Here is a 21816-nt window from a genome sequence, read left to right on the forward strand (position 1 = left end):
CCTCCTTTCCGGTGTTTCCCTACTGCTACCCAATAGAAAGCACCGAGGTAAAGGAAGGTGGAACCAGTACCTGATTTACCAATGGGAGCCCCAGATACTGCAGACATCCCAGCAGTGATTGGATCGTTCGGGGATAGGACACCGCCTTTCTACTTCCTGCCGCCAGAGGCTCCGGGTGCACTTCCGGCGTCCGTATGCCTCTTTCGGCGTTCCCTTGTTAATGGCCGCCGGCGGCTGCTGACTGGGACGCAGACAACCGCTGCTCACACAGGGAAAGTCTCCCTGCCTCCCGTTTCCCGCTCGCTGCTAGTGCCCGAGCTCTCCAGCATGTCCGTGGTGCCGCCCAATCGCTCGCAGACCGGCTGGCCCCGGGGAGTCACCCAGTTCGGCAACAAGTATATCCAGCAGACCAAGCCCCTCACCCTGGAGCGCACCATCAACCTGTAAGTGCGGCCTGTTCCTCGCGCGCGGTTCTGTCTGCATCCCCTTGGTCGTGAGCGCCCCTAAAGACTCCAGTCTTCTGGAGCGGCCTTCCCTTCCTCACCTTCCAGCGCCACAGAGTAGAGCCCTACTTGAGAGGGTTTTCCCTTTCCTGGAAAGATGGCTTGTTTCCATGTCCCTGCATTCAATGTAGAAAATGCTTTGAACTCATTCTTTCCCCACGTCTGTGGAGATAATCAGCCGCAAACCGTGGTGTTTATCCTTTAACGGCGCGTATATGGCATTTTGTGTGTTTTTATTTGTTGTGAGTAGTATAACGTAGGAGAAGGCAATGGCACCCCACTCCAGTACTCTTGCCTGAAAATCCATGGATGGAGGAGCCTGGTAGGCTGTAGTCCATGGGGTCGCTAAGAGTCGGACATGACTGAGCGACTTCACTTTCACTTTTTACTTTCATGCACTGGAGAAGGAAATGGCAAGCCACTCCAGTATTCTTGCCTGGAGAATCCCAGGGATGGGGAAGCCTGGTGGGCTGCCGTCTATGGGGTCGCACAGAGTCAGACACGCAGCAGCAGCAGTATAACGTAGTATATCGTTTTTGCCGTTTAGGCTTTGCTTTAATAGTAAGCTTTCGAGATCTAGCTATAATGCGCAGGCTTAGTCTTTTCCTCTGTTGCTTTATTGAGTGTGGGCTCCTGAATACATTTTATTTATCTGCTTAGGGCTGTCTGACTTTTATTCATCTGCTTAGGGCTGTCTGACTTCCCCCATGTTCCGTTACATGTTTTCGCCGCCGCAGCGACAGCATCCGAGCTGCCAGGAGGCCCCAGCTTGGGAGGGGGCTGGGGCTTTCACTGTAGATGGGCTTTCAGACCTTGGAGGTGGTAGTTCAGGCTCTAAGACGTGTCTGACTCTTCGGCGTCCCAGGGACTGCAGACGTCCAGGCTCCTCTGTCCATGGGATTTTCCACGCCAGAATACTAGAGTGGGTTGCAATTCTCCGGAGGATCTTCCCGACCCAGGGATCGAACCCGGGTCTCTTGCCAGGCAGGCGGATTCTTTACCACTGAGCCACCTGGGAAGCCTTTTCTGTCCTTGGAGAGGACCAAAATGTAGTCCAGAGAACCCATTGTGGGCTGCGTTTTACTTTTAACATCTTATTGTTTAAGCGCTTAAAGCCATTGCATTTCGAAGCCACTCTCAGAAGTAATCTGTGGCAGGGAATTGAAATTTGGGCTATGTCTTGCTCAAGAAATTTATCAGTATGCTTTTTCTTTTAAAAAAAAAAAAAATCATTTCTGAGAGTTTGAGAGGCACCATGGTGCCAAGCTAATGGAGGAAAATGAGCAGTTTATGTTGGTCAGTATTTAAAGGATGCAAGGATTTACTGATACTGGTGTTTTGGTAGGGAACATTAGGTGTTTCTCTACTTTATCTTCAAACAAATGAAATTTGCTCAAAAGGGATTTGAATTGAAAAGATGGTTTTGTTTTATTTGACAGAACAGGTGATGGAAATTCAGGTAATAAAAATGTTGGGTTTATGAAATCTGGAACTATACAAGCATACAAGTAATAGGAATTCCCTAGTGGCTCAGACCAGAGAAGGCGATGGCACCCCACTCCAGTACTCTTGCCTGGAAAATCCCATGGATGGAGGAGCCTGGTAGGCTGCAGTCCGTGGGGTCGCTAAGAGTCGGACACGACTGAGCGACTTCACTTTCACTTTTCACTTTCATGCATTGGAGAAGGAAATGGCAACCTACTCCAGTGTTCTTGCCTAGAGAATCCCAGGGACGGGGGAGCCTGGTGGGCTGCTGTCTATTGGGTCGCACAGAGTTGGACACGACTGAAGCGCCTTAGCAGCAGCAGCAGTGGCTCAAACAGTAAAAGTCTTCCCGCAGTGCGGGAGAACTAGTTTCAGTCCTTGGGTTGGGAAGATCCCCTGGAGAAGGATATGGCAAACTACTCCGTATTCTTGCCCGGAGAATCCCACGGACAGAGGAGCCTGGTAGGCTACAGTTCATGGGGTGGCAAAGAGTCGGACACGACAAAGGGACTTCACTTAACTTCATACAAGTAGTAGATACTATATATATTAACAGACTTCCCAGGTGGCACTAGCGGTAGGGAATCCACCAGCCAGGGCAGAACAGGAGACACCATTTTGATCCCTGGGTCAGGAAGATCACCTGGAGGAGGAAGTGGCAACCCCTCCAGTATTCTTGCCTTGAAAATCCCATGGACAGGGGAGCCTGTTGGGCTGTGGTCCATGGGGTGGCAAAGAGTTGGATATGACTGAGCGACTGAGCATACACATACAAGTTAATATCTCTAGCTATTACACTAACATAATAGCATTTTAATTTCACATCACATCTTTAGAAAAATCCTCATAGTATTCCCATGAAACGGAAAAGGCTAAATGTTTTTGTTTTAAATGCGAAAGCACAGCTTCTGTATTACTTTCATTGGTTACTATTGTTAGTGCTCACAGTTTTACCTTACTTTACCTTGATTATTCGATCGTTTTGCATCAAGCCATTATGTCGAACTGCTACTGCTACTGCTAAGTCACTTCAGTCGTATCTGACTCTGTGCGACCCCGTAGACGGCAACCCACCAGGCTCCCCGGTCCCTGGGACTCTCCAGGCAAGAACACTGGAGTGGGTTGCTATTTCCTTCTCCAGTGCATGAAAGTGAAAAGTGAAAGTGAAGTCGCTCAGTCGTGTCCGACCCTCAGAGACCCCATGGACTGCAGCCTTCCAGGCTCCTCCATCCATGGGATTTCCCAGGCAAGAGTACTGGAGTGGGGTGCCATTGCCTTCTCTGAACTAACTTGGTGGAAATGTTTCAATTTTTGCTCCATTAAAGTTATGAGTTAATGGATTCGCAGTACTTTGCCTCTCCTGTATAATCACAGTATTCAGAAAGAATTGTTGTGAATTCAGTTCACCTGGTTGAGTAATGGCCTAAATTGAAAATAAGTTCTCTCTCCTCCAGTATATTTTATGAGGAAATATTGCATGAATGCTTAGTTTGTAGCAGGCACTAGGATTAATGCTGCGTAGACAGTGGTGAGGAAGTCAGGTGTAGTCCCTGCTTTACAAAGCTCACAGTAGGATGGGAGTACTACAGATGTGTCTGGGCTGGCACTGACTTCACAGCTGAACAGTCTTATATTTCATCTTAATGGCATCTTTTGATATGAGAGCTGGGTTTGCAATCGAGATGTATTAGAGCTATCTTTAATTCTAATTCAGGTGATGAGAACTGAATGTTAATGTATACAAAGCTTTTTTTTTTTTTTTTAATTGCAGGGCACAAAGTGCTATGTGGGGTTGCTGCTACTCATGATGAAGGTGTTAGATTTAGAATTGAGTGTACTGGGGAAGGTCCTAAAATCTTTAGAGCACCTTGGAAATAGTTTATTTTAGTTACTTTAGCGCTGCTTCACTTAGGCCTGGAATTTGGCTTCTGGGATTAATTTTTTTTTTTTACATTTTGGCAACCTTGATTTGTTCCCCTTCTAAGAATAGCTTAGTGGATTAGTTAGGTAGTTGTTGACTTCTAACACAAGGTGTTTTGGTAGACAAGATATGCTGGGGACAGGCAAATGTGGCCAAGGCATTCTTACCCAAAGGTTTATAATCAAAGGCTGCTTTCTGTAAGTCTTACGATCAAAGGGTTGCAAGGTGGTACCTGTGATGAAATGAGTTTTTAAACTATTTTTAAGGAAGAAATATTTACTAGGCAAGAAGAAAACTTTTCAATATGTTGTATTTTGAATTCTTGCTAAAGAAGTAGAGAATGTTTATAATTACATCTAGTCAGCAAAAGATTCAAATGAAGAGAAAGGAAGAATAAAGATACTGAATAGAAGAAATGCAGAAGGCTCAACATCTTATAAGGGAAAGAAAAGCTCATCTGAAGAAAGGTACCAGAAAACTCTGACAATAGTTGACGGGACAAATAGAAAATAAATGAGGAGATGATGGAAAGTGGTGGCTCAGTTTGTAGAAAAAGACATCAGGCATTAGCACCCATAATTAATAGAATTTATGATTAGATTGGTAGAGGAGCCCAAGGGCACATTAGCCAGGTTGACAATGTTAGCATCTAATACCAGAGGATTGCCAGTTTCTCGAAGAAGGCAATAGCACCCCACTCCAGTACTCTTGCTTGGAAAATCCCATGGACGGAGGAGCCTAGTGGGCTGCAGTCCATGGGATCGTGAAGAGTCGGACACGACTGAGCGACTTCAATTTTACTTTTCACTTTCATGCATTGGAGAAGGAAATAGCAACCCGCTCCAGTGTTCTTGCCTGGAGAATCCCAGGGATGGGGGAGCCTGGTGGGCTGCCATCTATGGGGTCACACAGAGTTGGACACGACTGAAGCGACTTAGCAGCAGCAGCCAGTTATTCAGATAGCCACTCCTCTATGCATTTAAGAGCTTTAAGGATATTGTCATCTATACTTGACCTCGACTTCTCTGGTGGCTCAAGCGGTAAAGCATCTGTCTACAATGTCGAAGACCCGGGTTTGAACCCTGGGTTGGAAAGATCCCCTGGAGAAGGAAATGGCAATCCACTCCAGTACTACTGCCTGGAAATCCCATGGACAGAGGAGCCTGGTAGGCTACAGTCTACAGGGTCGCAAAGAGTCGGACGAAACTTCACTTCCCTTCATCTATACTTGAGAGTTCAAGTAGGAAGTAACAGCATTGAGCTAATGAAAACTCTGGCTTTAGAGTCCAGAGAGCTAGATTCTAATCTCTGCTGCTGCTGCTGCTAAGTCACTTCAGTCGTGACCGACTCTCTGTGACCCCAGAGACGGCAGCCCACCAGGCTCCCCCGTCCCTGGGATTCTCCAGGCAAGAACACGAGTGGGTTGCCATTTCCTTCTCTGCTGTCTTATTAACTAGTTGTTTAACTTTTTTCAAATTCTTTGTCTCTAAGTGCAATATATATATACACTTTTTACCAAGGTTTCTTTTCTATGATTGGTGTCTGTCCTAGTAATTTATTGTCTACAGTTCTCAGATATCTGTCTTTGGATCACAGGTACCCTCTTACCAATTACACTTTTGGTACAAAAGAACCCCTCTATGAGAAGGACAGCTCTGTTGCAGCCAGATTTCAGCGCATGAGGGAGGAATTTGATAAAATTGGCATGAGGAGGACTGTAGAAGGGGTTTTGATTGTCCATGAGCACCGGCTACCCCATGTGTTACTGCTACAGCTGGGAACAACGTTCTTCAAATTGTAAGTGTCATTGGAAATGAACAACTTTGAATAAGATGGCTGTTTTATGCAGCTTTAAAATACAGCTTTAGCTTTTAGTCATTTGTCTCAACAAACACGGCTGTTATTGGAGTCTTGGAAGAGAAACTCAAAAGCATTTTTTTTCCTCCATTGCAGTGTTCATTTATGAACTATGGTCTAACTAGAATGGCCTAACTAGAAATCTTCATGTTTCTGTGTATTGTTGATGCTAATGACTGAGCTTGAGACAAGCCCTATGAAACAAACGAGTCCAAGTTCAATTTCTAGATGTCTTTGTAGCATTACTGAGAACAACTGATTTTATTTCTTGCTTAGGATCAATAGTGTTTCCTATTCTTAAAATGCTTTACATTTTTATAGATGATTATTTAGTTTTCTCATTTAAGTTTATAAATCTCTCAGTATGTTTAGTCCACAACTGTTTGACTAGATTATACCAAAAAGAGTGTTCTCATATACTTAGTTTGGAATTCTTAAAAAATGCTGCATTCTTCAGATCTAGAGAATGTGGGTCCACTGCTCTCTCAGCATTTCTAGACTCCATTATCACTAGATAACTTCCAGAGAGAAAAAATCGGGATGTACTGGTTTCCAGCAACTATGTGATGTTTATGTTGTGGTACATATTTTAAGACTAGGGTTTGTGTACTGTGAATCTCGTGAATGGACATGAATTCCGTTTTCTAGCACATTCTTCCCCCTCCATTTGACATTTGTTTGCTTTAATTGCCTTACGTGACACCGAAATGTGTTACGAAGTTACTTGATAGAAGTAGTAATTATTGTGTTTTTCCTGTTAACCAAAATTGTTAATACAAGTTGAAAGCTGAAATTTTAACCTTTATACAGACCTGGTGGTGAGCTTAATCCAGGAGAAGATGAAGTTGAAGGACTAAAACGCTTAATGACAGAGGTATTTTTCTGTTTAACCACTTTGATGATTTCATTAATGCTCATCTAAATACCGTCAACTTAATGCATAGTCAGATTTTTTTATGCCTTGAAAAGGATGAGTTTATTTTAAATATTTAGTTTTCTGTAAATAAAACATAAATCTTAGAGTGTTAGTACAATGTTTATTTTCTGTAAGTTGAACTTATACTTTGTCATAGCATTATTTTCCATTGAAATAGTTGATGTAGCAATAATGGTTAATAAAACAACATTTACTGAGTATTGATTGCTAAGCAGTGTTCTAAGTGCTTTACATGCAATAATTTGTTTAAACATCATAATAGCATTAGGAAGTGGGTGCTGTTAATCCTGTTTTACTGATAAATTAGGGCACAGAAAGTGCAAGTAGCTTCCTTGATATTTTACAGCTAGTGTGTGGTGAAGTTGGAGATTTGAATGCAGGTAATTTTATTCCAGAGTAGGTGTTGGAATTTTGACAGGAGAATGATTCCTGTTACATACCTATTTTCATTTTTGCACATACCTTTTAGGCTTTGCCCAGGTTGTGCTACTTTTTAGAAGCTGTTCTAATGTCTGTCTCTAAAGACTTGGGGCTAGATGCATATAGATGCCGGAGGTTTTTGAGATTGTAGGCTGTTTCATTAATAAATAGTTTTCTTTCTTAGCATGCAACCCCCCTTAGTTACAAAACTAGTACATATTCTGTGCAAAATCCTTGGCAAATACAGAAAGGAGACAAAACTAAAACCTGTATTTCTTCCACTTTGACTTGTTTTTTAGTATTTCTAAAATGCAGTGTTAGTCTTAAATTTTGTGCTGTGTTTGAACTTTCATTTATATACGGTAGATTGAACCTACCTGCTTACCTAAGCTTTTTCTTATAACTCCACCAAAAAACATTAAAGGGGTTTTAGAAAGATAAAAGTCCAGTAGGTTGATGGATTGTAAAATGAGACGGTAACAAGGAAAAAGTGTTTGAAGGTAGAAGGCAGATGAGCGAATCATAATCGACTTAGCCAAAACCTCAGTCTCCCAGAAGGGCAGTCAAGGACCCAGCACTCTAGAACATCAGAAAAGCTTAGGAATTGGGGGTACTTGTGAAAGAGGGGGTGTGCATGGACTGAAAGCTGAATTGACTGGCAGTCTGCATAGGATTATTGATGTACCTAGATCATCTTCCCTACTTTACTTTTAGGCAAAGACTGCTGCTGATTAATTCTTGGTAGAGATTGAATTGGAAAACACTAAGCAATGAAAAAGTTAAGGAGGTGGGGAGAATAAGTGAAGTTACAGCCTGGATAGTGAGACTTCTACTAGGCTGATAGTGTTAACAGCTAGTTTATATACCCCAGGTTGAAAATTAGAGGGTTTCCCCACCGCCCTGGAGAAAATGGAGAGTTCCAAAGAATACTTTGATGATAGATAATATTTGGGAATCTCCCCAAAGAACTAGGGTAGCCTTGTCACTCATGTACACAGAGTTGTCAGTTAGGCAGCTTATTTTACCCTTAATTGCGAGCAGGTATCCAGTATCACCAGGCTTTTGGGGAAACTTCTAAACAGGAAAGAGCAAAAGAAGCAAAGGGAACTTAGCAGAAACAGAAAATTCAGTTATCAGTAGAATTATAATTAGTATTATTGATATGATAAAAGGAGACATTGTATCTGTAGAACAGTGTGCCATTAGAAAAGACTATATAGCCAACAAAAAAGGACTCATGAGTAATTTTTTTTTAAAGGCAGAATTAAAAATTGAGTAATAAGTTAAAAAATTGAGTTGAAATCTCTCAGAAAGTAGAACAAAAAGAACATAGGTAAGAGAAAAGGATCAGTATAAACTGTAGAAACAATAAGGACCTACTGTATAGCACAGAAAGCTATATTCAGTATCTTGTAATAACCTATAATGGAAAAGAATCTGAAAAAGGCTATATATATATGTATATGTATAACTGAATCATGTTGCTGTACACCTGAAACATTGTTAAGCAACTATAATTCAATTAAAAAATAAAATCTAACCTGGATAAATAAAACAGAGGAAAAGGAATTAGCAAAACAATAATTCAAGAAAGTTTCCCAAACCTAATCATTAGTTTTCAGATTGAAAAGACCTACTGGCCTTCTCTCTAGAAAAAGGGTAAAGAGAAAAATCCTGAAAGTTTCCAAAGTTGGGGACAAGGAATGGGTAGACCTGGGTTAAATGCAAAAACATTAAAGTCAGAAATGGCATCAGCCTCCCAGAAACAATACCAGAAGTTAAGTCATGGAGCATACCTTCATAAATCTGAAAGTACGTAGTGTCCATCTGAGACTTTTTTATCTAATCAAACTATAAGTCAAGTGTGCAGATAAAGTTATTTCCAGCCCAGCAGAGTTTCTATAAAGGTGATGTCTTTTATACCTTTTTTTAGGAAGCTAGTGGATGGAGGATATTCACCACTAAATGAAAGAATGAAGAAAGAAAGAAGGGACAGGGTTAAGAATATAGAGAGGATCTAATAACACAGGAGAGAAAACAAGGGAAGCCCTAGAATTCCAGCTGTGAATCAGGGCTGAGAGCAACTACAGATTGAAGCAGGATGATAGAAAAATGTCTCTTAGGAAAATAGAATAATATTTGAATTGAGAAGAAATTTAAACTTGTGGAGAATGTGGGGAATGAATTAGTGATAGTGAATGAAATGAGTATTGTCTCTGAAGGAAAGGATAGTTGTTCAAATAGGGGTGTGTAATTATAGTTTAATAAATGCTCTGCTGATTCACCAAGTCATATTAAATACTGAATGTTGATTTAAATACCGACAATGGGAGCATGGTAGAAGAGAAAGTATGAGTGAGGAATATGGTTTTAAGATCTAAATTCTTGTTCCACAGTAGAGGGTGTTAAATTTTTTTAAAGGTTTTTAAAAATGAAAAGCAATCAAGAAATGGTCATAAAAGAATATTAAAAATGTAACTATTAAAAAGTATAGTAGAGAGCTTGACAGATACTACCTCAGCCAGGTGATCAAGGTTAATATTTAATATCAATGATAAATCATGTTAATGGAATGTACCCCCTTGCAATGATGTGATGAGAATGAAACTTTACCTCTGTGATTTTCCTTCCCCAATTCCCTGAAATCTGAAATCTCGGTCTAATAGGGGGCATTCTAGAAAACAAAATACCTAACTCCTACTCCTCGAAACTGTGAAGGTTATCAAAAATAAGGAAAGTCTGAGAAACTGTCAGTCTTAGAGAAGCCTGAGGAGAAATGCAAATATAGTGTAATATCCTGGGTGGGATTCTGGAACTGAAAAAAAGACATTAGGTAAAAATGAAGGTTATCTGATGAAAATATGCACTTCGGTTAATAATAAGGTTATCAGTGTTGGTTCCTTGGTTGTGACAAATACGCTATCTTAATGTAAGATATTAATAGTAGGAAAACTGGCTGTGGGACATTTGGGAAGTCTCTTCAATCTGTAGATGCTCTCAGCTCTGATTCACAGCTGGAGTTCTAGGGCTTCCTTAGTTCTAGGCTTCAACTTTTCTGTAAACCTAAAACTGAGATAAACAGCTTATTTAAAAACAAGAAGAATGCTTTTAAAAACGAGGCAAATATCAGGGGGGGAAATGGCTAAGAGTTGAAAGTTGTAGCCAGTGGGAATGGTAAAATGGGACAGTTAACTGCTTTTTCTCATCATGAACTTTGTAAAACCATTTTTGGCCAATTAAAATGTGTAGAGCATAACTCTGATTAAGTTACGTTTAATCTTATACAGATTTATGGAAATGAAAACTGAATTTTGCATACTTATTTCTATAGCTTGGTTAGGTGGGTGGTTTAAAAAAGCTATAGTTGATTCTAGAAAACTGTTCTATGCCGTTGGTTGATATAGGTAGTTAATCTTTGATTTTCAGTGCCAAGGCATAGAACAGATGGGTTGGTCCTCCATCATTATGTTGATGCTAGCTTGCCAGTTTTGAACTAATAGTTTATGTCTTGGGCAGAATGACACAGATAAATTGTAGAAAGGAAATTTATATGGGAGCATATTAGCTATTCATCTCTATTAGGAGTGCTGTGAAAAATACCTTCTTCACTGAAGAAGGATATTCATTGGTATGTATATTTAGTTTACCGGCTCTGACATTTCTTTTTGACAGATATTGGGTCGTCAAGATGGAGTCCTGCAAGACTGGGTTATCGATGACTGCATTGGCAACTGGTGGAGACCAAATTTTGAGCCTCCTCAGGTCAGTGTTCAGTTATATTTGCTGGACATTTGGGGAAGTAGGAAACTGATTTAATTCTAGCCATTTAGAAAGTTTGTAAGAGAATTTGACTTGAGATTTCCTTTTTTCTCTCATTAATTTAAATTAAAAAATAAAAGCCAAGCATTTTTTCTTTTAAAGGAAAATTTCAAATATGTACCAAAATAGCATAGTAAAAGTGAACAAATCCCATTAGCTGTCACTCACCCCCACCAATTAGCTCATGGTCATACTTCAGCAGTCCTATTCCTTTTGACTGCTCCATCCCTGCTGTCCACCCTTTTGTTGTTTTGAAGCACGCTCTCCTCATTGGATCTCTCTGATGCCAGTGTGCATGGTTTTCATGATCATGTATGGTACCTCCAAAGCCTGAGACAGCTAGCTGTCTTGATTCATTATACCCTAGGGATTACTGTAGTCGGAGGACTGTTTAGGTCCCATTGGGATGGCACAGTGGGAATAGGCTTTTCCAGTTAGGTAAGAGTTGGACAGACTCAACTGAATCCTGGCATCATTGCTTAACTGTATCATTCTGGGAAGGATACTTAGTCTCTGCACAAGTTTCTTACAGAAATGGGAATGCTGATAACCTCCTTTAGGCAGCCTCTGTTTTTATCCTCCTTTCCCATTATGCCTGTTTTTAGCACTTTTTAAATTCCCCTGCCCTCAAATACTTCAAAAAGGAAAGTAGGCTTCTCTGAATATATTATGGGGAGATGCAGGAGAGGTTTCATTATGTGTGCACAGCAGCAGCAGAAGAAAGCTTATCTTAGGCTTTTAGAATTCTTTGTGTAAAATTCTTCATTCTCAGGTAGCAACCTTCCCTCTGTACTTCTCTTTTTCCTTTGCATTCTTCAAAATATTTTCTCCATTTTCACAAACAATTTGACTTTGTTCAGCTGACAGAGACCGCTCATCCAGTGTTCTTGCAGCATTGTCACATGTGGGGTGTGTGGCAATTGTGGGGAGAAATTTCCTGTCGAGCACCTTATTGTATTTAAACTTTTTATTTAGTAAACATGGTCTGCATCAGGATTCTAGCAAATTTAAATTTGTAATGATATGTTTTTAAAAGACAACTTTTATTATAATTATTTATGTCAGACTTCATTGTGTTTAAACTTGTCAACCTATAATTGTTTCTGTGACTGAATCATTTACTGCTTGATATTTTATATTTATTAAAGCATATATTTATTAGTTCATCTGTTAGGTACCAGATCTGTTAGGTAAAGGGAAAACTAGAAAGGGTTCTTCTTCAGGGAGTTTACACTGTATTAGGGGATAAACACGTAATAAATAGATGAAGCCATGGTGTACACGTTCAAATTCTATTGGGGTTATAAAGAAGTTGGTCTTCAGGCCTGATACTTGAGCTTAAAGTCTGAAATGGGAGAAGTTGGTCAGTGGAGGCATGGGAGGTGTCAGGGATGGCTTGGCAACTACAAATTATTCTCTTATTATTTTAGTATCCATATATTCCTGCACATATTACAAAACCTAAGGAACATAAGAAGTTGTTTCTGGTTCAGCTTCAAGAGAAAGGTAAGTTACTTTGTTTTTGAAGGCAGCCATCTAAAAACTTCTATAGTGTAATTTCAAGGATACCTCTATTTGTGGTTTTTCCTCAAGTTACTTGAATTTGGGAATTTATTGTAAAACTAAAAACACATACCATTTTTATCCACAATTACCTAGTTTTTCTTGGATATGCCAGTTATGTTACCGGGGAAGAGTAAATAACTGGAGCCAAAAATATCAGGTTATAGTATTTTTAATAACTTTAGCTGCTGGTATTAATTTCACATTGTGATAAAATTTTAGGAGACAGATGAATTGATTTTTTTATAATAGAGTCTTTAGCTCTGTTGTGCACATTAACAACTAATTACTCTGATTTTTGGTACTTTTAAAATGGAATTCAAAATAAATTAGAATATCAAGAGTCTCTTCTCCTTTCTCCCAGAGCCAGCACTCATAAGGTGCTCTTGGTTGTTAACAGCATGGATTTCTTTAGAGTCCATTTCAAAGCTGTGACTGACCTTCTCTTAAAAGACACAATCAAAATGTGTTAATGAGAATTATTTTTTTCCTCAGAAGTTTCTCAAATGTAAAATTGGTGATTACTAGTGAAGCAGAAGCAGTGATTATACAAGGAAGTATAGAAAATGAATACTGTTTTTATTTTAGCCAATAAACACTGTTTTTGTTTTAGCCAGTAAACACTGTTTTTGTTTTAGCCTTGTTTGCAGTCCCTAAAAATTACAAGCTGGTAGCTGCACCGCTATTTGAACTGTATGACAATGCACCTGGATATGGACCCATCATTTCTAGTCTCCCCCAGCTTTTGAGCAGGTATGGAAAGTTGGGCTTTTTGTGTTTGCTTCATCTAAACTGGCGGATTTAAAATAATTGAAGCCACTTGAGGAGGGATAGTTCATAAATTTTGGTCTTCAAGGACACTAAGACAGTAGATGGATCCCTAGGTCTTATGTAGATTAAGCCAAAGATGACTGTGTCCTCAGACCTTAAGTTGCAGCATGACATTCTGGTATTGGTGCTTCTGTTCTTTTCCAAATCTGGTATTTTCTACAGGTAAGTTTGAAATCATCATAAAAGAAGAGATGGTAAAATCGTAGTCGACAATGTATAATAAATGTGATGGGAGTTATGTATATGAAACTGTGGAGAATTGAATCTCTTGTCGTAATGAGTATTCTCATTACTCATTGGGAAATCTATTCAGGTTCAAGTTGGGGCATGTAGGATTGAGTCCTGAATTTTTACATGGAGTTTATTTATTTATTTATTTATTTTTTTAAGGCAGATGGAGTGATGAGAAATGTGTGTTGTTTTGTTTTTTAAATTGACTTATGCTGGTTGAGGTCCTTGTCAGTAACAGATAGGACTCACAGAATAACATAGTGGTTAATAATATGGATTCTACAGTCTGTGTGTGGATTTGAATTCCACTATCATTGCTTCCGGGCAGTGTGGTCTCTAACAAATTATTATACCTATTTCTTCACCTGTAAAGGGGGTGGTAGACCCAGCTTCAAAGATTTATAAGGACTAGGTGAAATAACATATAATAAAGTGCTCAGAATAATGCCAGGCACCTGGTAAATGCTTAACAAATGTTACTTTAAAAACAATTTCAGTTGTGATCTTGGCCTTCTGTGAAAGCGTGTTAAGTGTGAAATTGGTCTTTCTGTTCTGGCACTGAAGTCAGACTTCATCTTTTGTTCCTGTGCTTTGGTCTGTTGATGGGTTATACATTGAAGTATGGGATATGAAAAAAGAGTCATGTTACTCATTTATTTAAACACTGTAAGGTAACAGTAATTGTGCTGGGTGGTCAGAATACAATGAGGTATAAAAATGTTTACTTCAAGGAAAGTGGATAATCAAACTTACACTATTAGAATTTTTTTAAGTTATAAGTATTCAGCAGCATTGAATGTAAGATATGACAAGTGGAAGAAAAGGGTGTCTATGTAGAAAATGCCCAAAATATCAAGGGAGAGTTTAAATGTCCAGATAAATTTATCTAATGTAGAAAAAATGTAAATAATATTGTTTTTAATAAAGATATTGTTCTTTTTAAAATTCAGGTTCAATTTTATATACAACTGAGTTGCTGCACAGCAGAGAAGTAAGAGAAGCCGTCTCTGTGAGCACAGCTATACACAGTGTAGAATAAACGTCCCTGAAGTTTTTTTGATGTTATCTCTTTCCCAGTCCTGAAATTAGCACCTACTTTCTATTGTCTGAATAGTAAAGTTAATATGAAAAGCTAGATTGTGCTGTAAACAAATGTGATATTGTTTAGTTTACTTTTGGTTCTACACAAATATTTTTTGTACAACATTAAAGAAAGTGGACTTCTTTCTATTTGTTTTTTTGTTATTGTTTTGTTTTTTAATTTCACATTAAACTTGTAAAATTCTTACAGGTGAGGATTCCTTTTCCCCAACTAGACAGGTGAATGTTAAGATATAATGGCTGATTAAGGTCAGTCAAGCCTTAAGCGAAGGCTTAAGTGGGACTCTTTGCTCTGATACCATTCTTGGGGGTATACTCCCAAGACCATGTTGTAGATTTTTGTGATGAGGATTGTCTGTTACTTTGGGGAACTGCATTTGTTTGATTGAATCCAAGGTGCAACTGCTATACCAATTTTACACTCTCTACGAGTTATATCACAGCAGAACTCCAAGTGTATTATTGATGAGTACATTTTGTACCAGCGTAGCTAGACCTTATTTCACAAGCAACAGACGTTAACCATACAGGAAACTGTTAAGATTGACCTGGGAGTTGGTATAAAAAGAGGTCCAGGGCTCAATTAAACACCCCCCCCCCAATAAGGGAAGTATTCATTATCTGTGCTCTTGTGAAATTATGTGTCTTAATTATTTTTATGGCTGTGGTGAAATGGTGATCTGTGAAGGAAGTTTCTAAAAGTGGGTCTGTTAGGTTTTGAACTCTTGGATTATAAAGTTTGTTATTTCAATTAATGTGGAGTTATAGCCAATGAGATGAAAGTTTGGTTTTAAAAAGTGACATAAAGCCTTTTCAAAAATATTTTGGAATAATCAGAATTAGATTTTGTCAGCCTAAGAGAAAAATACCAAATTTAAGAATCCTAAAAGCACAGTTAAATTAGGATCAAATTTGAGGGAATAAAAAAAATTCTTAAGGCAAAAGAATTGGCCTTGTTATTTCTTAATAGTACATTGTGTATGCCTTATTATAAACGGTTGATTGTAGGTTTAATGTAAAGGAAGTCTTATAAGATGCAGCTACTAAAATAGATTGCTAGTTATGTTTTTCATAGATAGAAATGAACTTTTGGTTAGTTGTGCATCTTTATGGTACTGATGACAGAGCTAGTCTCCTAAATATTGGGTGACGTGAAAGATACATCGTATATTCTTCCTATTTAGGCTTGAGAAAATAGGCTTCCTATTTAGACCGAGAGCAACTGAGCAATTTTAAACATTCAACTAGGTGAGGTCCTAAGAAACCTTCACACGGTTGTGAATCTAATAGTGGCTATAACTGTGCCTACTAATAGGTGAGCATCTGTCTCCCGGACCAAAAATGACCAGGGATCGCCTTTGAAAGAGCCTGTTTCTATGGATAGTCCCCCTCCTTCAAGTGTAACAGTTCTGCTGTTCTGCTTCACATTCACATGTTTCTAGCTAACTGTAATTTTACTGTTGAGCTCACTGATGCATCCTACAAGATTGGGGAAGGCAGAGATGGACATGGCTCAGTCTCCAGCCTACCTTCCATAATTTTTTGGCCTCCAAATTTCTGGCCTCCAATTGGAAAGCTATGGTGACCACTTTGAGGTGTGTTAGCTCATGCCCTTTGGGGAAGGTGAAGAGAGGCAGACTTTTTTGTGGTGTGATTTGAAGTGTTGTCAGTAAGGAGTGTTAGAGTTGAAATGTCATCCGATTCGAGGCCACTCATGTTCTTTTGTAACTCAAGCTTTGACCTAGAAATCCTTTCTTGATCATTACTTCCAGTAATATAAGTGCTTGAGTCATCCATACTTTGGGGCTTACGTGAGAAAAATGGTAAGCTGGAGTTACTAACCTGGAATATATAAGATCTGATTTTGAGTTAAAATTCATAATTCAAACACATTTTAAAACTTGTTTTTGAACTTGTTATAGTTGTATCCCAGTGCTCTCGTTAGGTTTCCTGATGAAAATAGAACTGGGGAAGTTCAAATTTGATGTAGTCCATTAGAAAGAGGGTACAGGGTACTGTTTAATTAACACTTTGATATGTAAGTTCTTATCATTTCTTCAAGAACTAACAGTCTTAAAATGTTCATTCCAATTCTTTACATAATCAATACTGACTAGTTTTAAATGACTTATATGTTTGAATGCCTTGTTTTCCAGGTTTGTTTGTAAATGAAAGCCTTCTTTTGCATTGTATAATTACAATATATGTCATGATCTTTTCCCTGAGTAAGTAGTGCATATCCTATATAAAACTACTAAATGGCATTGGAAAGTATTCAATAGATTGAGGGGAAAAAAATAAAGTTTTACTCAAATGTTATAAATCATATTTAGGATTGACATCCCTTTGAAGAAAAGCGAAATTTGTGTTTTTTTCTATGTGATGAAGACTTATGGTTTTTTTAATAAGTGGATGATACTTAAAATAGCATAATGACAGTTCTGTGTTTGAATCCATCTTTTGACAACAGTTAAAAGATTTTTTTACTTTTTATTGTTGTCTTCCCTTGTAATTATTACAGCATTTTGTGTTGCAGTAATTCCTTTTTTATGTTTAAGGGTTTTGTTGAATTAGTATTTTATTTGGATCAAACATAACCAAACTAGTCAGTCTGTTTTCTTATATGTTTAGTCAGAAGTGAGAGGTGGAGTTGCTCAGATTCAGCAAACCAGCTAGTCATTCACTTAAAATTCCCTTAAATAGTGTGACTCTTATGCTTTCAGTTTTTTAATGCCTCTTCTTTAAAGTACCTGCTTAGTCACTTGAGATGAAATGCTTGGAGTACCTTTTCCTCCTTGGAGTTCCTCAAACTTGATGTTTTCACTCATTCATAGTGTTTGGAACAGTTTATGCCCCTCAGTAAGACCACTTCTGAGAGCGTGAGATTTTGCATATTGCATTTGCCAGAAGAGGCTTAGTGGGCTTTGACTTTGATATGGGTCAGCTTTTATAAGTGTAAGGTTCGGCTTCCCATAATTACTCCACATGTTTTACATCACTCATTATTTGGGTTAAACTGGACTCATTTGAAGCTATTTGCTTTTGTTAAATACATAATGCAAAGCATAATACTATAATTTGACTTGAGCCATAAAACACACTTTAATATTAGCTTGTATTGTATTTATCTAGCTTGTTTTGGGGAAAAAGAAAACTAAAACCTAAGTCTAGATTAAGCCAGTTAAGATGTAATTGTATTTTAGTGTTGGATTGTATTGTGAGACTAGAGTTAAGTTGGGAAAATGTATCATGTTCTGTTAAGGGAAAGATCAGTGCTTTAAAAACTTAAACTTTGGTTGCTGTGTTCACATCATAGTGTACAAGAATCATTTATAGTTTGGCTTTGAGAATTATTCTGGCGTTAGGTTTATAGAAAAATGTATAAAAGAAACTGAAGTTTTGGTTATATTTTTATAATTGTAAAGTTAAAGTTTGATTAAAATGTTCACTGTTCTTATTTTATTTTATTTTATTGTCATTTCAATAAAAAAATTAAAACAGAATGACTCTGACTTTTGTGTGTGGCTACTAACCATAGTGTGCCATGAGAAATCCTGCGTGATTCTTTTTCAGTATCATTGGCCAGGGGCCATTACATTAGGTAAGAGACAACTTGCGTAACAGCAGGGACCTGGAGACCTGGGACGTCTGTGTTGCCCTCCGCTCACATTCCTCCCTTGTGTGTTGGCAGTGGTCTTAGGCAGATTCAGTTTCCTGTGAGGTGAAAGGGTCATTTTCTGCAATGTTTAAGGACTTGGAACTTGAAGACTGGCATTTATAAGTAGACATACAATTTTGCTAACTGTGTTATATCATTGGAGGTCTCAGTTTCCATAGAGTATTGACTTCAGTTTTTGTTTTTTTTTTCTTTTAATCAGATTTGCTTGAAGGTCATGATGGTCTGTGACACCATGCTTGCTACTTCTGTAACACTTTGTAATTTAATTCCATCATTGTAATAGTAACTCAGAACTTGAGAATATGTGTAATAAAACCATAGCCTTGAACAAAGGTTGAACAAACCTGATAAACTTATTGTGAAGTTTTTCTGAAAATTTTACTACTTGTATATTTTACAGCAGGCACCATAGAGCTATGAAAAATTATGAAACAAAAGCTACACGTTGTAATATTCCCATTAGCTTACTTTTTTTCCCTACAAACTTGACTTGGTTATTTTTTCCCCTCTGCTGGATTCAGTAGTGGAACACATTGGTCAAGCTAATGAAAACACCAACAGAATTCTGTGGGCAAACACTGAAGGCTACTGGATTAGATGAGGTTCGTTTCCTAGGCTGTTCAGAACCTTAACACGAAAACTACTCAGCCTTTCTCATGGCAGGGTGAAATTCAAATGAGGTCATGGATATAGAAGGATTTTGGATATTAAAAAAAATGAAAACAATAATATATCTAAATAATGAATCCTCACAACTCTGGTTTATCTAAATGCTACATTTATTTCCTTTAAATCAAACCAGATCAGAGCCCCCATCCCATAAAGATGGCAAGGAATTCAGTCTCAGTCATTATTGGGAGTAGGGGCCTCCCCAAAGTCATAAGAATCCAGGAAGGATAAATGATAGTCTGAAATGAAGGTGGAGGTGGGGAGACCACTAGCTACCATCATGGACTCCATGAATATTCATCCAATTGGCTCCCTGTCACACAGGCCTTAGAACCAGATGATGCAAGTGGCCCCTATGCTTATGGTCCAACCTTCCAAGGCACACTGGTATTCATCCCTCTGAGTCTTGTTTCCTTTCCTGCTCCTGTGATGATGCAGGAAGCAGCACCAAGAACCAAGAGCATTGGTTGACTTTAGAAAATGGGTTCTATCCTTGGGGAAAAAAAAAATCCTTGAGGGAAGGATGTGCAAAGCCTGGCTACCTACTTGGAGTGGGTGAGGATAAAATGTTGGTAGAACAAATACTAATTATTACCCTAGTAAAATGTCCAGACACCAACATCTAAAATCTTAAAATGCAAACAAAAAATAACCTTATTTAGTTGGGTTAATGTCACATATTCTCATTGAATCTTCAGAAATTTCAAGCTTCTGAAAGCTTAATATTTAGACTTTATAAAATTTTGTTTAGTCACTAAATCACATCCGATTCTTGTGACCCAATAGACTGTAGCCTGCCAGGCTCCTCTGTGCATGGGATTCCCAGGCAAGAATACTGGAGTGAGTTGCCATTTCCTTCTCCAGGGTATCTTCCTGAGCCAGGGATTGAACCTGCTTATCCTGCATTGCAGGCAGATTCTTTACCACTGAGCCACCAAGGAAGCCATGCTTATTATATAGTCAGAATCAAATGTTAAAAGCTACTATTAAACACAATGTCATTCCAGAAAACAGGTTGCCTAGTTTTAACACTTAGTAATGCTTCTCTCAAAATACAATTCAGAGTATAGCACTTTGAATTCAAGATGGTAGAATATTGTACCTTCAGTTCAGTTTAGTCACTCAGTCGTGTCCGACTCTTTGGGACCCCATGAATTGCAGCACACCAGGCCTCCCTGTCCATCACCAACTCCCGGAGTTCATTCAAACTCAACGTCCATCAAGTTGGTGATGCCATCCAGCCATCTCATCCTCTGTCATCCCCTTCTCCTGCCCCCAATCTCTCCCAGCATCAGAGTCTTTCCCAATGCATTAGTCAGCTCTTCGCATGAGGTGGCCAAAGTATTGGCGTTTCAGCTTTAGCATCATTCCTTCCAAAGAACACCCAAGACTGATCTCCTTTAGAATGGACTGGTTGGATCTCTTTGCAGTCCAAGGGACTCTTGAGTCTTCCCACACCACAGTTCAAAAGCATCAGTTCTTCAGTGCTCAGCCTTCACCGTCCAACATCCATACATGACCACAGGAAAAACCATAGCCTTGACTAGACGGACCTTTGTTGGCAAAGTAATGTCTCTGCTTTTGAATATGCTATCTAGGTTGGTCATAACTTTGCTTCCAAGGAGTAAGCGTCTTTTAATTTCATGGCTGCAATCACCAATCTGCAGTGATTTTGGAGCCCCCAAAAATAGAAGTCTGACACTGTTTCCACTGTTTCCCCATCTATTTCCCATGAAGTGATGGAACCAGATGGCATGATCTTAGTTTTCTGAATGTTGAGCTTTAAGCCAACTTTTTCACTCTCCACTTTCACTTTCATCAAGAGGCTTTTTAGTTCCTCTTCACTTTCTGCCATAAGGGTGCTGTCATCAGCGTATCTTAATAGCCCATTAAGATTTGACAAGTTTGGTGTATATTTTGTAACTGTATTGTGACTTAGATTGAAGGTGGATTGTAGGATAGTGTGGTTTAAAATTTATGGGGGCTCAGATAAAGTAGAACATTTACTTCTGTGGAAAATTACAATCCCTTTTTCAAAATGAAATTTTAATTTACCAATACAATTGGAAGTTTAGCATTTTAGTCAAATGGCTGCAGATAGAGAATCAAAGGGCATTGAAAGTATAATCATACAGATCTCATATAAAAAAGTGTGTGTGTGTGTGTGTGTGCGCGCGCGCGTAGGCACTCATCCTGCCTCCCTGGTAAAAGCCAAACTGTTGTGTTCATCACAAGGCCTTTAATAGAATGTTTCTAAATATTGCAAATTGGATAGTAATACCCTTGAGCTGAACCATCTTTTGTTTTCTAACTAATAAACGTTTAGCATTAGATTAGGCATGAAAGAGACCTTGAACATAATTTAGTCTTTTGCCTTTGAAAGTTTGTAAGATTCGACAAATATTTGCTGAACACCTACTCTGCATCAGGCACTTGTAAAGGCCTTGGAGATACAACAAGGAATAAGAGCCCCCAAGGTAACAGTTTTGTTCCGTAGCTCTTTTTTTTTTTTTTCCTGTCTTTTTTGTTGTTACAGCCTTGTTGGGCTATAATTTACATAATTCACCATATAACTATACAAATAAAGATTTTTAGTATATTCAGAGTTCTGCTACAGTCACCAAAATTTTAGAACATTTTCATCACCTCAAAAAAAATCCATGTTTAGCTTTTATACCTGTTTCCTCATCGCCCTATTGCTCATCAGTCATTAACTTACTTTATGCTTTTGCCTATGCTGGACATTTCATATAAATGGACTCGCACTATGCAACCATTTGTGTGTATGCTTACACTCAGC

General features: G+C 38.6%; 1 protein-coding gene across 1 annotated transcript; it reads left to right on the forward strand.

The window, feature by feature from the left end:
- Positions 1–196: 196 nt before the first annotated feature.
- On the forward strand, positions 197–18171 carry NUDT21 (nudix hydrolase 21). Its single transcript, XM_086350745.1, has 7 exons — positions 197–443; positions 5506–5706; positions 6577–6640; positions 10796–10885; positions 12373–12448; positions 13144–13258; positions 14518–18171. Exons 1-7 carry the CDS (start codon positions 328–330, stop codon positions 14537–14539), a joined length of 684 nt encoding a protein of 227 aa, XP_086206871.1. The 5' UTR covers positions 197–327; the 3' UTR covers positions 14540–18171.
- The last annotated feature ends 3645 nt before the right edge of the window (positions 18172–21816 follow it).

Source organism: Bos grunniens, chromosome 18 (genome assembly GCF_055505025.1).
Source record: "Bos grunniens cultivar Pamir isolate PY7600 chromosome 18, Bosgru_T2T1.0, whole genome shotgun sequence".
Classification (NCBI taxonomy): Eukaryota; Metazoa; Chordata; class Mammalia; order Artiodactyla; family Bovidae; genus Bos; species Bos grunniens.